Genomic DNA, 15,411 nt, shown 5'->3' with positions numbered 1-15,411 from the left:
GTTTCCTCCCTTTCCCTATCGGGTTCTCCTCCTTCCTTTCTCTCTTCCTCCCTCTCCCAGTTTCTCTTTCCTCTCTGCTGGTCTTTCCCTCCCTCTGCCAGCCGCCCACGCTGCTGCCTCCCCTCCCAGTCCTGGCTGTCCCCGCCCCTTCTGGCCTCCCCACCACAGCCTGACCCCTGGCTCAGCTGCCCCCACTTCTGAGGGGAGGAGCTGCTCCCCCTGGACTCCTAGGTCCTCTAAGGGTTGTGACGTGGACTCCTCAAATGTTTGCAGCTAAGACCTGAACCTCAGGGACCCTAGTGGGTTTGTTGTACTCTGGAGCCACTGGCACCCTCAGGGAGAGGACTTGGGTCTTGCAAGGGGAGGGGGCTCAGATTCCTGAAACCCTGGAAGAATTGCAGTAGGAATCCAGACTCCCAGGTGCCTGAAAATATGTGTTAGGAGTCAGAACTTCTGAGTTCTGATGAGCCAGGGGTTTTGAATTGGCCGGGTCTGGGCTGGTCATTCCCCCAGAGAGGAGGAAGTCCCCGATTCCTGGGTTCTGGTTAGGGCAGGGTCAAGCGGCCACTTTCAAACCTCTACCTCAGATCCAGGTGAGAATTCTGTTCTTCATCGAGGACAACCCCTTCAGGAGGGAGACATGGGTTCTGGGCACATTTTGAGAAGCAAGACTGTGGACCAGAACAGCTGGGCGTGGTGGCATATGACTATACTTTCAGCAACTTGAGTCCAAGGCAGGAGGATTGCAAGTTGAGAGGCCAGTTGAGGCAACTTAGGGAGACTCTGTCTCATAATAAAAAAATAAAATAAAAAGAGCTTGGAACATAGCTCAGTGATAAAGCACTCCTGGGTGTTTCAATCCCCAGTACCTAAATATAAATATATATATATAAACTAGAGGTGGAGTGTGGCTTAGTGGTAGAGTATTGGCCTAACATGTGCAAGGTCCTGGGTGGGTTCCATCCCTAGTGCGTGCTCACACATGTCTGTGCACACACACACACACACACACAAAGGTTATGGATCAGATAGGAAAGAGGGCTGGGGATTGGAACTGAGTCCCTGAACCTTGAACTTGTAGCAGAACTCCCCCTCCCACAAGGAGTGCCACCCAGGTAGAATTTTCAGTTTCGTAAGCAGAGCTTTTGCCCAAGTTTGCAGCATTGAAACTCAGGAAAGTAGTCTTCTGTCTGTGTGAGGGAAGGAGCCTGAGCTCTTGCTGTAGCAGCCATTCACCATACTTTGTGGAGCACTTTCAATGTATCAGGCACTGTTGTCGCCACTGAGAAGAAAGCAGTGAGCCAAGCACAGTTGCCTGCCTTCATGATGCTTACATTCTTGTTCCCATTTGCAGTCAATCTGGACTCTGCTGTGATCACCTTGAGCAAATGATTTCATTTCCAGCCCTCAGTTTCCTTATCTGTGAATTGGGAATACTATCCTGTCCCCAATTCTTCAGGCTGTGGAGGAATTCGACTAGACGTGAAGGTAGGAAACTCTAGACTAACACCCGCAGGTTAAATTGCGGTGGGAAAGCACGTGCCTGAAGCAGAGGCAGATCGCCTGCTTGCAGCTTAGGCGGGACGTGCATTTATTTGATTGACAGATAGCTTGTTCGGGGGCGTGGCCATGCTTGGAAATGCCTCCGTGACGTCACAAAGCCTGGAATTTCCGCCAGAGGTCCCTGTTGTTTTCACTTCCCACCCAATGCGCTGTCGTTTCGAAACCCCGCCTCTCGTGATGTCACTACGTCGGCTGCGACTGCCTATAAAAGCATTGCAGGCTGCGCCAGAGCTAATTGGATCGGTTCCCAGGCCTGCGGATGTTTACGAACGAGACGCCACACGATTCTGCAGCCGTTTGTCGCGACAGTGCTTGAGGCAGCCCGTGATACTTGGAGTCCCCGAGCCCCACGCCTGAGGGCGAGATGAACGTGCTGGCCTTCCGAGCCGTCCGAACCGTCCGAACCTGCGATCGCTTCTGGCAGCCCGAGCCGGCGCTCCTGCCTCCTGGGTGACACTGACGCTCCTAGCCGGTAAGGGATCGGAATGCCTGGGGCCCCAATAATGAGGAAAGCCATGGACCTTTGGTTCCGAGACTGGAGGGTTCGGGGCCTGGACTCCAGCGTCGTATGGAGGGAGGGCCTGGCAGCCTGGTCTCATGAGTCTGGTGAGGGTCCAGATGGGGAACCGACTCCCGGGTCTGGAGGAGTGGACTGGAGGCCCGAATTTAGGCAGGGGTAGGGGTTAGGAGCCCGGAGTCCTCTAAGCTTGAGGGAGAAGGGGTGCAGGAGTCAGATTCTTGAGTCCCCAGTGAAGGAATAATCTGAGGGTCAGAATATTTTTTCAAATTTTATTTTTTAGTTTTAGATGGACACAATATCTTTATTTTATTTTTATGTGGTGCTAAGGATCAGCATGCTAGGCAGGTGCTCTACCACTTGAGCCCCAACCCCAGTCTGGTTCAGAATATTCTGAGACTCCAAGGGATGAAGGTGATTTATCAATCCTCAGGAGAGTAAGAGAACTGGAGACTGACTTTGTCCCCAAGGGAAGCTCGTAAAAAGGGACTGGGACTTCTGGGTCTGAAATGGGGTTTGGACCCTTGGATCTAATGAAGGAGAGCTGGGGACCCAGACTGCTGGGTGTCAAGAAGGGAAGCAAGGAACAGAGATGGGTGTAGCTGGGATGAGAAAGGAATCTGGGGCCGGGATTCTCATGTTGTTATTCATTTGTGTTGCTATTTCATTGCTATGACTCAGGGTCATGCCCTGATGCATTTCCTAAATGGCCTCTAAATCTTATTTCCTTTTCTTCTCCCCCTTTTTCATCTGGGACAGATGGCTCCAGGCCAAGTACCCCATCACAGCACACCCTGGAGGGAAGCCCACTACTCCTACCTCCTGTCCCCACTGATGGGCTTCCTCAGCCGGGCCTGGAGCCGGCTGAGAGGCCCAGGACCTTCAGAGCCCTGGCTGGTAGAAGCAGTAACAGGAGAAAATCTGGTAGAAGGTGGCCTGCAGGGAGAAGTGAAGGCTTCTTTGGCCATCTCCCATGGTCCCTGGGCCAGGCATCCTCAAGGGGAAGCTGAAGACAGTGGAGTACCTCAAGAGAATGGAGAAGCAGACCTGGAGTCCTGCCTTGATCTGAAGCCCAGTAATTCCCCTCCTGAAGCTTGGGGACTTTTAGGCAGTAAAGAAAATAGTGAGAAAGATGCAAACAGTGTCCCCAGAGAGCAGGGAAGGGAAATTACAGATGGCCAGCCGCTGTCCCCCAGCCTGCAGATAAGAGCCCTGCAAGGTTCTGATAAGAGTCCTGGGGAGGAGAAAGCTGAAGAAGAGGGAGTGACCAAGTTCTCTTATCCTTCATCACACTGGGAGTGGAGCGATGTCAAGAAAGAAGCTCCTACTGCCTCCACTTTCCCTGAGTCTTCAGGATCCCAACTTGGCACTTGTGTGTATTGCCCAGAGGAGGAAGAGGATCAAGCCACGGAGGAAAAAGGAACAGAAAACGAAGCCAGGAAGACCTCTGTTTCCCCCTCATTGGCAGGCTCCAGCTCCAGGGCTTGGGGATATTGTCCAGGCGAGAGGCCTAGGGAGAAGGGCAGGAAGGCCTGTGAAGCCCCTGGGAAAGAAGCTGACCCAGAGCCATGGTCCTCGCTTCCAGCCCAGAGGCACCTGCTTGGGGCTTTGGAGAATCAACGGAGTAAGAACGGAAAGGAAGAGGAGGATGACAGTGCTTTAGGGGCAACTGAGAAGGGAGGAGCTAAGGGTCCTTCTTCCATTTCCTCTACAAGTGCCTCCGGGAGGGCCTGGGTGTGTCAGCCAGGGGAGAATGTGGAGGAAGAGGAGAAGAGTGATTCAGGATCAGCTGAGGAGGAAGGAGAAACTGAGGCTTCCTCTCCCACCCTCCCTACAAGTGCCTTCTTGAAAGCCTGGGTGTATCATCCTGGAGAGGACACAGAGGAAGATGAGGACAGTGACTGGGAATCAACTGAGGAGGAAGGAGAAGCTGAGACTTCCTCTCCCACCCCCGCTACCAGTGCCCTCCTGAAGGCCTGGGTGTATCGTCCTGGGGAGGACACTGAGGAGGAAGATGAGGACAGTGACTGGGAATCAACTGAGGAGGAAGGAGAAGCTGAGACTTCCTCTCCCACCCCTGCTACAAGTGCCCTCCTGAAGGCCTGGGTGTATCGTCCTGGGGAGGACACTGAGGAGGAAGATGAGTGTGAGCAGAATGAGGACAAAGGAGAGGACTGTGGAGCAGCTGCCTGGGGCCAGCACCCCTCCCTTCAGGCCCAGAGTGCCCACCTCAGGGGCTGGCTGTATCAACCTGGAAAGGAGACAGAGGAAGGGGAGGCTGAGGAGGAATGGGGAGACTCCGAGACCAGCCCCTTCAGAGTGGCCTTCTACTTACCTGGAGAGAAACCACCACCTCCCTGGACTGCTCCTAAGCTGCCCCTCAGACTACAAAGACGACTCAGGTTGTCACAGACCCTCACCCAGGATCCAGACCCTGAAACTCCCCCAAAATCCAGAAAGGTGGGTGCTGAGGGCCCAGATCTTTTTTTATTTGGAGGGAGGAGAGGGCTAGGAGCTGGAACTCTTGTCTAGTGGGGAAGGGCTGGAGGCTAGGACTCCTGGGTCCCAAGTACATTGCAGCAGATTGCATAGGAACTCTTCTGGGAGGACTATGCACATCATCTTGCAATCCTCTGTAAGAGGCTGGGGCCCCAGTGGGAGGAGGAGGCAGCCCCAGAAAGCCATCTTTCTCCAGTGAGTCATTTGGAAGTCTGACAGGCAGGTGACTAGGCAAATAGCAAGCATTTTTGTGTAGCTGATTTTTCCTTGATTCTGTTTGGAACCTTGTGTCTCCATGTATCTTTGTCTCTCTGTCCTCAGGTGCGCTTCTCTGAGAAGGTCACTGTGCATTTCCTGGCTGTCTGGGCAGGCCCGGCCCAGGCTGCCCGCCGGGGCCCCTGGGAACAGTTCGCTCGGGATCGGAGTCGCTTTGCCCGCCGCATCGCCCAGGTCCAGGAAAAGCTAGGTCCCTGCCTTACCCCTGCCTCCCGGGCAAGAGCCTGGGCACGCCTTGGGAATGCACCCAGTTCTCTTACCCCCATACCTGCCTCTACCCAGACCTTATCTTTCCCCTTGATCTCCTCCGAGGCTCCAGCTCAGGCCACGCCCTTGAGTCAGGCTATGGCCACACCCCCTCATACCCCTTCTTTGGAAGCACCAGCTCTTAGCCTGAATCTCAATGGGAGGCGTGGCTAACACCAAATGGTTACATGTTATTTATTAACTTTTTTTAAAGTGTTGATTTATTTAAAGAATAAAGCTTTTTGATTTGTAGTAAGCAATGTCTCTGTGTGTGTACTGACAGTATCCTCCTGGGTGCCCGATTTGGAAGGGTAAGTATGAAGGACTGGTGGGTTTTGTAGATTTTCTTTGGCAACTGCCTAAATTTATTTAAACTTGGGCAGTCATCTCCCCAAGAGAGCTGGAGGCTTGACTCACCAATCCCAAAGAAGAAAAAGTTAAGCTTCAGTTATCTGTGCCTCCCTGTTGTGTTAAGGTCCAATTAATTCTCTATGGCCTTTACATTCTCCAACTGTGTTCCTCAAAACTTTCCATTGCCTGATTTCATATTTATAAGCCCTGTGTGAGAAGACTCAGTTTTCTTATCTACAACATATCTAACAATTTTATACACTTTATGGGATTTTACATGTCGTATGGGATTGTAGGAACCTTCACAGTTGTTAAAGTGAGCTCACGCTCACTACTCATGTTTTTAATTACCCAAACAAGTTTACATCAACAGCTTAGAACCCTTCTCTGAGCTCACAGGATCTGTCCAGTTAAAACAAGGGTGGACCAAAGGTCCAGCCTCCTACCTTCCCCCTGTCTACTGGATCCCTAGGGTTCTTGCCAAATTAAAGCTTTCAGTCCCCCACGTCCACCTTCAAGGCCTTTGGGGAGCTCTGCCTGCTGCCTAATGTTCCCACCAGGCCCCTTATCTAGTTTATCCTGATTCTGCACATGTAGTATGAGTGGCACTTTTTTAGAGTTGCCCTGCTCTGAACTAACAGATTGCGGCTGTATAAGCTTTTCTGAACTTTTGCTTTTTTTGGTTACGGTCCTTCTCTCATGATGACTGTGAGCCTGGCAGGAATAGGTGCTACTACACAGCCCATTCCCTAGAGCACAGGACGGAACAGCCAGGCAGTATCTAAGTATTGGTGCTGGGTGTGGTGGCTCACGCCTGTAATCCCAGCTACACAGGGGGCTGAAGCCGGAGGATCAGGTTCAAAGGCAGCCTCAGTAACTTAGCAAGGCCATGTCTCAAAATAAAAAATAAAAAGGACTGGGGATGTAGCTCAGTGGTAAAGCAGCTCTGGGTTCAATCCCCACCCCGCACACAAATACACATACACAAGCAGGAGGAGGCATGTTGGGATGCTTTCTCTAAACTCACAGGCACAGAAGGATTGTGAAGGGATGGTATTTTATTGAGTTACTCACATGCCAGCTTCCCATCGAAACTGGACAAGCAGATGGCGAAGGCTTGGAGCGGACAAAGCGGGAACCGGAAATCCATAGTGAACATATCTGGGGCCACGCGGCCAAATTGAAGAACCAGGTAGTCCGCTAAGGAGAAAGTCAAAAACTCAGCCTTAACCAGACCCCCCTTCCTCATGTCCCAGCCTCAGAGCTTCAGGAATCACGACTCCTAAAGAAGCTGTACCGCGTTCTTATTAAACGGGAAAACCCTCTGAGGGCTTGTAAACTACAGTTCCCAATAGGCCTTGCAATGGCAAGGCGTCAGCCCCGCCGAAAAGGCGCTCAAGTGCTGATGGGAGTAGTAGTTCCCATGCTCTCTGGCCCAGGTAAGCCCTTCCCAGGAGCTCACGGTCTTCAGGGTGCACGATCTGGAAGTTCTTGACAGAAGCCCGGGTGACTCGACCGTGGAAATTGAGCACGTAGGCGCCGCTCTCATCGCTCCAGGATGGGGCTTTGTTTTGCAGCAGGACCAGCCCCTGGCCGGACCCCCGTTGGAGGCGATTCATTAGCGACTCTTGTTCCTTGAAGGAAAAGTAGGGGGGCATGGTTTGTTAACTTACCACCAGCCACCTTTTTTCTTCCCGACCCAGAATTCTTGAATCTCTAGTCTTTACTCCTTGAGACAGGTGTCTGGCAAAGTCCTCCAGAGCTTCGAGTGACCTGCAAGGATGGCCCCCCAGAGAATAGGGAAGGACTCTTGGAAAAGGGCTCTGGCCCAAGATTCCCGACATTGAAGACTCACTTTTTGTGGCTGGATGCTGATTCTTTGGCCCTGGCTGTCGGTTCCTGGGATGATCACAGTCATTTTCCGAGGCCCCCGGAATCCCAAAACATTAGTCTCCTGGGAGTATTACATTCCAGTTAGCCTGGCTTCTTCTTCCCATCCCTCTTGTCCCGCCCCTTATTAATTCATTCTCTGTCTCCTCCCCTCTCCTCTTTCCCTCTCTTCTTTCCTCTCCAGGAGGAAAATATACACTCACATAATATACAACTCCCAGCTCCTCTCTGAGCCGGTCAGTGTCTGGTACCAAATGCTTCCGGTCGGGACTTGTCCCATTGTCAAAGATGATGAACTTGGTGCCCAATATATTAGATCTGCTCCCAAAGGGCAGTTGGCAGAATAAAAGTAAAAAAAATTGTTACTCTTTGGCTGTAAGTGCTTTCCCAAATCAGTCCTCTAGGTAAGAATCATGTTCCCTGTATCCATGATCCTAGCCCTCTCTTCCTTTGGTGAGTCGTGTGTTTAGCCTCCTGCTTTGGCCCTTTAGAGGAACCCTCTTCCCTGCTGGGTGCAATGGTGCATGACTGCTTCCTAGTGACTTGGAAGCCTAAAGCAGGAGGATCACTAATTTGAGGCCAGCCTGAGCAACTTAGTGAGATTCTGTCTCAAAATAAAAAAATAAAAAGGGCTGGGCATGCAGCAAAGCATCCCTGGGTTCAATCTCCACTACTGAAAAAAGAAGGGACCCTTTTCCCTCTGGTATACAAAATCACATTCTAGATCTCTTCACCCATAGAAACTTAGGGGTCCCAGCCCTGGCCTCTCAAGAAGGAATTTGTCTTAAATACTAGCCTGTGCATCATACTATTCAAAACCTTTTGTTTTTCTTTTCCAAAACCCCTGGATATACAACCTGTAGAACTACAAAACTCAGTTAAGTGTGGTGGAGCATGCCTGTAATCTACTGACTGGGGAGGCTGAGGCAGGAGGATTGCAAGCAACAACTTAGCAAGGCCTTAAGCAACTTAACAAAGACCCTGTCTCAAAACAATAAAAAGTTTGGGGATGTAACTCAGTAGTTAAGCAACCCTGGTTTTAATTCCTCGTACCAAGAATAAAATAAAACAATAAAAATAAAAGGGACTGGGAGGGGCTAGCGTTGTGGCTCAGTGGTAGAGCACTTGCCTTGCATGTGTGAGGCACTGTGTTCGATTCTCAGCACCACATATAAATAAGTGAATAAAATAAAGGCCCATCAACAACTAAAGGGGGACTTGGGATGTAGTTCAGTAGTAAAGTACCCCTGGGTTCAACCCCCAGGACCAACAGAAACAAAAATGACACACAAACACACACACACAAAATCCAATCTATAAACCCATCATGCCCTAAAGCAGGTGGAACTTGTGCCCTAAGGCCTATTGGGAAGTGTAGGCCCCTTCCTTTCCCAGGCTCTGTACCACCTTGTTTTCACAATACATTTGGGCTCTGCCCACCTGACTTTGCCAACAAAGCTGTCCCCATCCCGAGACAGATCTTCGGGGTCCAGGGAAATTAGATAATTAGAAGTTTTGCTCCTTTTTCTTTTTCGCCCAGCCAGGAGGAAGTGCTGTGGATGAAAGGAGAACCCATCAGAATGGATTTCTGGTGTCTGGCTAGAGACAGAGGAGTCCAAAGACAAGGAAATGCCATGTCTCATTGCAGAGGAGAGAGTAATGGTGCAGTAAGTGTCCCAGAGCTTGCTGGGAGGGATTCTCATTGAAATAAACCGATCAAGCTAGGTCCTGAAGAGGGGGCTTTACATCTTAATATCTCCTCCTTTTCCTTTGCCAGTGGATACTGGGCTGAGGCTGAGCTCAGGCAGGGCTTGGCTTTGGAGAATAGGGAAGGACTCTTGGAACAGGACTCTGGAAGACATTTCGTCCAGGAAAAGCAGGTTTGGCTCTATGAAAGGAAAAAGGCTCATTCTGGGAGAAATATTGTAGCCAAAGGAAAAGAGGCCACACTGGATGGGACTGACTAGATTGAAAGGAGCCTGTCTTGGCTCTAGAATGGGAAATCTATGAAGGGGAAGGTTTATCCCAGGATTGGGTAAACCCAAAAAAGGGACCAATAAACCGCCAGAGGGGTGAAATGGGCGGGGCTTCGGATCCTGAGAAAGTATGGTTTGATTTTGAAAAAGCAGGCCCAACTCTGGAGTGGGCCTGACTTGGTTATAGGATTGGTAGCTTCTATGTTACTGTGCGCCGTAAGGAAAGGATTTTGGTGCTGGGAGGCCAGGGCTTGGTGGGAGTTGACATGTCCTTTCTTTCTGATGACCTGACCTTGCTCAGAAAGGAGGGGACTTGCCCATGGGAGGCAGGGTTTTCTACCCTGCCTGTGGGGCAAAAGGGCCCCCCAAGGGGTGGACCGCACCTTCCGGCCGTCCTCTACCTCCAGGTAGAGGAAGTAGATGGGGAACAAGCCCTTGTCTACGCCATGCTTGTCGCGGCTGATGCAACATTGCACCATGTGGCCCCGCTGCGCTGGCCGCAGGACGTAGGTCTCCAAGTCTTCTCCCAGCAGAAGGCCAGGAGGGCCTGGGGTACGGGGTAGCAAGCCAGCCCCGCCCTCCACGAAGCAGCTGGCTGTACAGCCCACGCTTTCCGGGACCGCGGACACCTCCTTGGCGGCAGCTGCGGAGCTCGCCCCTGCAGACTCCAACTCCTCTTGCTTTTCTTCCAGGTCTTCTCCCTAGCTCACGAGCCAAATTCAAAATCGAGGGAGAGCCGAGCCCAGCCTTGACAAAGCGCTGATTGGCTGTCCAGCTCGAGGTTACGCCCTCTCCAGCTCATGACTTCTGCTTATTGGTCAAGCATCTCAGCCAGCCCACCCAGCCAAACCCTAAACATCTGTTGATTGGCTAACTCTATTAGCTTTTCCCATTACCACGCCCATCCATCTACTGATTCTGATTGGAGAATCCTTTTGAGGGGTTGGGATGTAGCTCAGTGGTAGACCGCTTGCCTAGCACATGTGAGGCACTAGCAGCACCACATATAAATTAATACATAAAATAAAATTTAAAAATAATCCTTTTGATAGCACTGCCCATTCAGCTGAAACCCATACTTATCTAGACACATAATATGGGCAGGATCTAACCAAGTGAAAGCATCTTCTGCATTTGCGCCACCCAAAGTGGTGCTACTGGCCCTTGTGTATCACTGTTCAGCTCTCTCAGCTACATCCTGAGCCCTTTGTATTTTTTTGTATTTTGTGACAGGGTCTCACTAAGTTGCCCAAGCTGGCCAAGAACTTGGCGATCCTTCTGCCTCAGCCTCTGGAGTAGCTGAGATTACAGGCAAAAGCTGCCCACCCCCTCCACCTGCCCATCTGCAGGTGCTCCATTTTAACAGTCATGCCCACATCAAGTCAAATCATCCAGTTTGACTTAAATCCTCTAGAATTCTCTAGCACACACAAAGCGCCACCACTAACTTGATCACAACAGCCTTGTGGATAGTTCTGTCCACAAGGGAAAGGGGAGGAAAAGGCCTTTGATTGGACAGCAGAACTTTATCCTCACCCTACCCAGATGGCTATCCCCCACCTCTTCCTAAATCCTTAATGGCTGCGCCTCCTCACACCTTGAAGAATGCCAAGCCTCCATGTCCCCCGTCACCATCCATTCCAGGGGTTTGTGCCAAATTGGGTGCCCCATATTCATCTTGGACATCCTGGAGTTCATTCTGGTCTTCTGAACTGGCCCCTAAGTGGTAGAAGAAGTCAGAGACTGAGCTCAGGAAGACTGGGTCCTGGAGTTTGGGACAAGGTCATCAGTGCTAGCTAGCTAAGGCCAGAACTCCAGGTTTCTCACTCCGCCTCTACCCTTCTCCCTCACATCCTCTTCCTTCTCTATGTACCTGGGGATTTACAAAGGCTGAGGAGTGTCTGACTGTCCTGGTCCCAAAGACAAGGATGAATTCGAGTTCTCTTTCTCTCCAATGCTGGGAATGGAACCTAGGGCCTTGTGCATGCTAGATGAGGGCTCTACCACTGATCTTCACTCCCAACCTCAGAGTTCTCTCTTTCCCTTGTATCAAAGACAGCATCAGAGAGATGGAGGAATTAAAATGGGGTGGAGACCTGGGCATCGTGGAATACGCCTGTAATCCTGGTGGCTAAGGAGGCTGAGGCAGGAGGATCATGAGAGTTCAAAATCAGCCTCAGCAATTTAGCAAGGCTCTAAGCAACTCAGCAAGACCCTGTCTTCAAATAAAGCATTAAAAAGGGCTGAGGATGTGGCTCAGTGGAAAAGCACCCCTGGGATCAATCCCTGATGCAAAAAAAAAAAAAAAAAAGATGGAGTGGAGAGGTTGGGATGCTAATTGAAAATCCTGTCAATGAAATTGTTGGCTGCCATTAGAATAAAAGGATTAAAAGTCTGACAATGGACTACAGCATGGATGACACTTAAAAACTTGCTAAGTTAAAGAAACCAGACACAAAAGACCATATATTATATTATTCTATTCATTAAAAACCTCCAGAATAAGCAAATCTAAAGAGATAGAAGGTAGATTAGGGGGCTGGGGATATAGCTCAGTTGGCAGAGTGCTTGCCTCCCATGCACAAGGCCCTGGGTTCAATCCCCAGCACTAAAAAAAAAAAAAAAAAAAGGTAGATTAGGGATTGTCTTAGGGGAAATAAAAGAAGAGTGACTGCTAAGGGGTATAGGGTTTTGTTTTGGGGTCATGAATATGTTCCAAAATTGTAGTGATGGTTGCACAACTCTGAATATACTAAAACCCATGGAATGTTAAACTTGACATAAGTGAATTACATCATTATTCATTAAAAATGTTATCAAATAAAGGGGATGATTTGCCCCATGGACCTGAAAGCCAGACTTTACAATCATATCCTTAAAATTACCAGGCCGTGGTGGGGCTAGCCAACCCCTGCGACAAGTTCCCAGAAGCCTTTCTCTATAGGATGGAAGGGATTCAGGAAAATCTTCCACGAAGAATTCCTCCAGCTCTGGATCGGAACTGTCTGGGAACAAAGACAGGGAGGAAGGAAGACTGGAGAGCAGGATTTCTGAATATATTTGGGGGGAAGGAAGAGCTGGGGATGGATCCTTGGGTGAAGGAGGAGGTTTAGGACCTGAATTCCTGGGTGTGAGGGAGGTGGGGGTTGAGATCCTGAGGAGCGAGGCTTGGGGTCTCCGCCTCCTGGGTTGGTCAGAGAGCAGAGTTCTGGAGTAGAGGTGGTCTGAGGACTTGAGGATACCTGCTTCTGTCAGTGACACCAGGGGCCTGTGCTCGCCGATGCCATCTCCACCACAGTTCATGGTAACTGGGGCACTGTGGGCACCCAAACGCAGATGGGCCTCTGGCACATTCTCTTGGAGAAAAGGGTTCCCAATGCCTGGGAGAAGGTGCAGGGAGGCCCATTAAAATGATCTACAAATTCCGATCCTTAGTGAAGATTTACATCCTAACTGGTCTCCCTAGACATCAGGCCATTCTGATCACCCAAACCCTGAAGAGGGCGTGAGAACTCTAACTTCATCCCAAGGCTCAAGCAAAAGCACAGCTAGGCTACTTATTTTCATGGACTCCGTGCCTAAACAATCCTATGCCAGGCCCTTACAGTTAGTTTCTCTTCCTCTCTACCAAAATCTCTGGTGGAGGTAGTTCAGTGGCACAGTGCGTACCTGACAAGGGCGAAACCCTGGGTTCATTCTCCAGTACTGCTAAATAAATAAATAAATAACACAAGCCTGGAAGCCCTCCATACTCTCCAGACTAAGCCTGGCACTCAGAGCACCACCCCACCCCGCGCCCTGAGCTCTTCCCAGGCTTCGCCCCGCGCTCTGCCAAGCCCAATCACCCGATTCTCTTGGCCCACTCTGCAGGTGCATCACGCCCTCCCTGCCCACTCAGTCTCACTGGCCAGTTCTCAGCTCTCCTGAGCTTTGTCCAGAGGTTCTACCAGGCCCCACCCCTTGACCCCACTAAGCCTCGTCCAGATCTCAAAATCCCTCTAGACCAATTCCCCCACCGAGCCCTTAGAGCCTTTCCTTACCGGTGTCACTCAGGAAGTGCTCCTCTCGCCGCTGCAGACGCCGGTGCCGCATGGAAGCATCAGGATTGGCCTGAACCATGAGGGGCTCCTGGCGTTTCCGTCGTTGCTTCTTCTCAAACAGTCGCCACTGCAGGTACACAAGAGGGGGGTGCGTGGGGGCAAGTGGGAGAATCCATGAACCCCCTTCTCCACTGGGTGCCAGGTGCCCAGGCCCTCAACTCCTCCCTCGAATCCAAAAATCTTAGCATCCAACCACCTCCTCCCTCAAGACCTAGTAAGTTATCCTGCCCTCTGGAATTCTTGGTCCTTAGAAATTTGAGGAGTTTCATCAACAGGGTTTGCTTCCTGAATTCTTATTTTCTCATTTCCTGGAGAAAAGGGTTCTGTAGGCCTGGGCAAATTATCAGGGACCCAGAAGTCTCTAAACTTGAGATTCAGCGCGACCACTGTGATCCTGGGCCCGGCAAGTGTTGGGCATGGGGCTTCTGAGGAAGTTTGGAAGATGGAAGAGTAGGGGTGGCAAGATTCCCGGGCATTGGTACCTGCTGTTCCAGCTTCTGAAGCCGTAGAGCAGCAAGTTCATCCCCCAGGGTCCTGAGAGAAATATAGGTCTGTGGTGACAGCAAGCAGGGCACCTCCCTTGCCCAAGAGCTCTTCCCTTCTATCCTGCCCTGCCCAACTTGGGTTCTGAGCACATGTGAGGTCACAGAAGGTGCAGAACCTGGCACTGCTCCACCAGTTCTGAAGATCCTTTTCCCAGAACCGGACTATCTAGAATCCAGGAGTAGAGATCCCAGACCCTTGCTGTCTCAGGACTCTGGAGTCCAGGTTCCCGTCCCTCCTATTTCAGACCCATGAGTCTTCACCAGTAGCTCCCTCCCTCTGGGACCCAGGAGTCCAAGTCCCCAGCCCCTTCCTGCAAGACTGATAGTACTGAGCCTCTAAACATGGTTATGAGGCCAAGCTGAGAGACAGAACGAGAGCAAGAGAGTGAGGGAGAGCGAGAGGGAAGGTATAGGGGGCACAATCAAGCTTTAAGTTTCCGCTTTCACCTCCACTCCACCACTGCCCGTTTAGTGTCCCCACTCACTCTTTTTTCCAAGTGTCATTCTCCCGAGACATTCTGGAGAAGCAAGACACAAAGTCAGGCCCCAGATCTAACATCCCAATGGAGGCTGCCCTCCAACACCTAATCCAAAACCTTAATTTCTCTCCTGGACCTAGACAGCCCAAATTGCAGCATCCCTGACTGAATGAGACCCAGTAGTCCGATTCCAGCTTTATCAACATCAGGAACTCAGAAGCCCAGTTCTTTCTCCCCCAATACTTAAGTCTTTCCTGCACCCAGACATCAAGGCTCTGGGCCCAAACAGCTGACCTCCAGTGGTCCCAGACCCTCAGAGTCCACCTTCCTGAGAACCTGGAGACACCCGCTCCTCCCTCCTGCTTGGGGAGCTGTTCACATTTAGGCCTCAGTGCTCACCCTCTGTGGCCACACTTTAAACCTACCTGACCCTCTCTTGAGGAGTTGGGGATCTAATCTCTGAATCTCTGAGAAGTAGGCAGGGTAAGAAAAAGGGATGAGAGTGAGGGGGATTCTCACTAAGCCCTGCCTTAGTTCCTGCCCTCCTAGTCCCTGGTCCCCCCGTGCTCCACTTTCAACAAAGCAATGACCCAGGGTCACCTCTGCTGCCAGGCAACCGTGCTCCAGGCATTCTGAATTGGAACGGCATACAGCTGTTTCTTAAAGGGCCCCAAAGGGGCTGCTTCACAGTCTCGCTCTACATAGATCACTTGTAAGAAACTTGTCAGGGGAACTGTGCAATTGCTTCTGAACTATAATTTTCAAGTCCTTGTGGGCGAACAGAAATGGGAAAACTACAATTCCCATGAGGCCAAGATATCCGCGGAAGTAGACTCATATATAGTTCTTTTTTTCCTCCTGGCCCTGCCGGGATTTGTAGTTCTCTTTTTAGGTCTTCGCTCTGGTGGCCTACGAGGCAGAAAATATTGCGTTAAGAGGCGGAGCTTGTAAGAAAGGAGCTGAGACTTT

The 15,411-nt window shown here is 50.8% G+C and overlaps 2 protein-coding genes across 3 annotated transcripts; one reads left to right on the top strand and one right to left on the bottom strand.

Moving 5' to 3' along the window:
- The first annotated feature begins 1,781 nt into the window (after positions 1-1,781).
- On the top strand, positions 1,782-5,355 carry Ppp1r15a (protein phosphatase 1 regulatory subunit 15A). 2 transcript variants are annotated; one of them, XM_048790575.1, is made up of 4 exons: positions 1,782-2,035; positions 2,840-4,094; positions 4,221-4,540; positions 4,901-5,355. In XM_048790575.1, the coding sequence occupies exons 2-4, from the start codon at positions 2,840-2,842 to the stop codon at positions 5,273-5,275; spliced, it is 1,950 nt and encodes a 649-aa protein (XP_048646532.1). In that variant the 5' UTR covers positions 1,782-2,035; the 3' UTR covers positions 5,276-5,355. The 2 variants fall into 2 exon arrangements, with proteins under 2 accessions (XP_048646532.1, XP_015352069.1); XM_015496583.2 differs by having other exon boundaries at positions 2,840-4,540.
- Positions 5,356-6,459: 1,104 nt separating this feature from the next.
- On the bottom strand, positions 6,460-15,276 carry Tulp2 (TUB like protein 2). The gene is made up of 12 exons (XM_048791222.1): positions 14,868-15,276; positions 14,449-14,481; positions 13,901-13,952; positions 13,359-13,485; positions 12,204-12,698; positions 10,916-11,037; positions 9,702-10,019; positions 8,783-8,895; positions 7,546-7,660; positions 7,308-7,406; positions 6,915-7,086; positions 6,460-6,652 (listed from the first exon to the last, which is right to left on the bottom strand). Exons 2-12 carry the CDS (start codon positions 14,478-14,480, stop codon positions 6,519-6,521), a joined length of 1,779 nt encoding a protein of 592 aa, XP_048647179.1. The 5' UTR covers position 14,481; positions 14,868-15,276; the 3' UTR covers positions 6,460-6,518.
- Between the last annotated feature and the right edge of the window lie 135 nt (positions 15,277-15,411).

The sequence above is a fragment of the Marmota marmota genome, unplaced genomic scaffold (genome assembly GCF_001458135.2).
Source record: "Marmota marmota marmota unplaced genomic scaffold, marMar, whole genome shotgun sequence".
NCBI lineage: Eukaryota > Metazoa > Chordata > Mammalia > Rodentia > Sciuridae > Marmota > Marmota marmota.
Note: the sequence above shows the minus strand (reverse complement) of the source record. Positions and strands in the feature narration are given on the sequence as shown.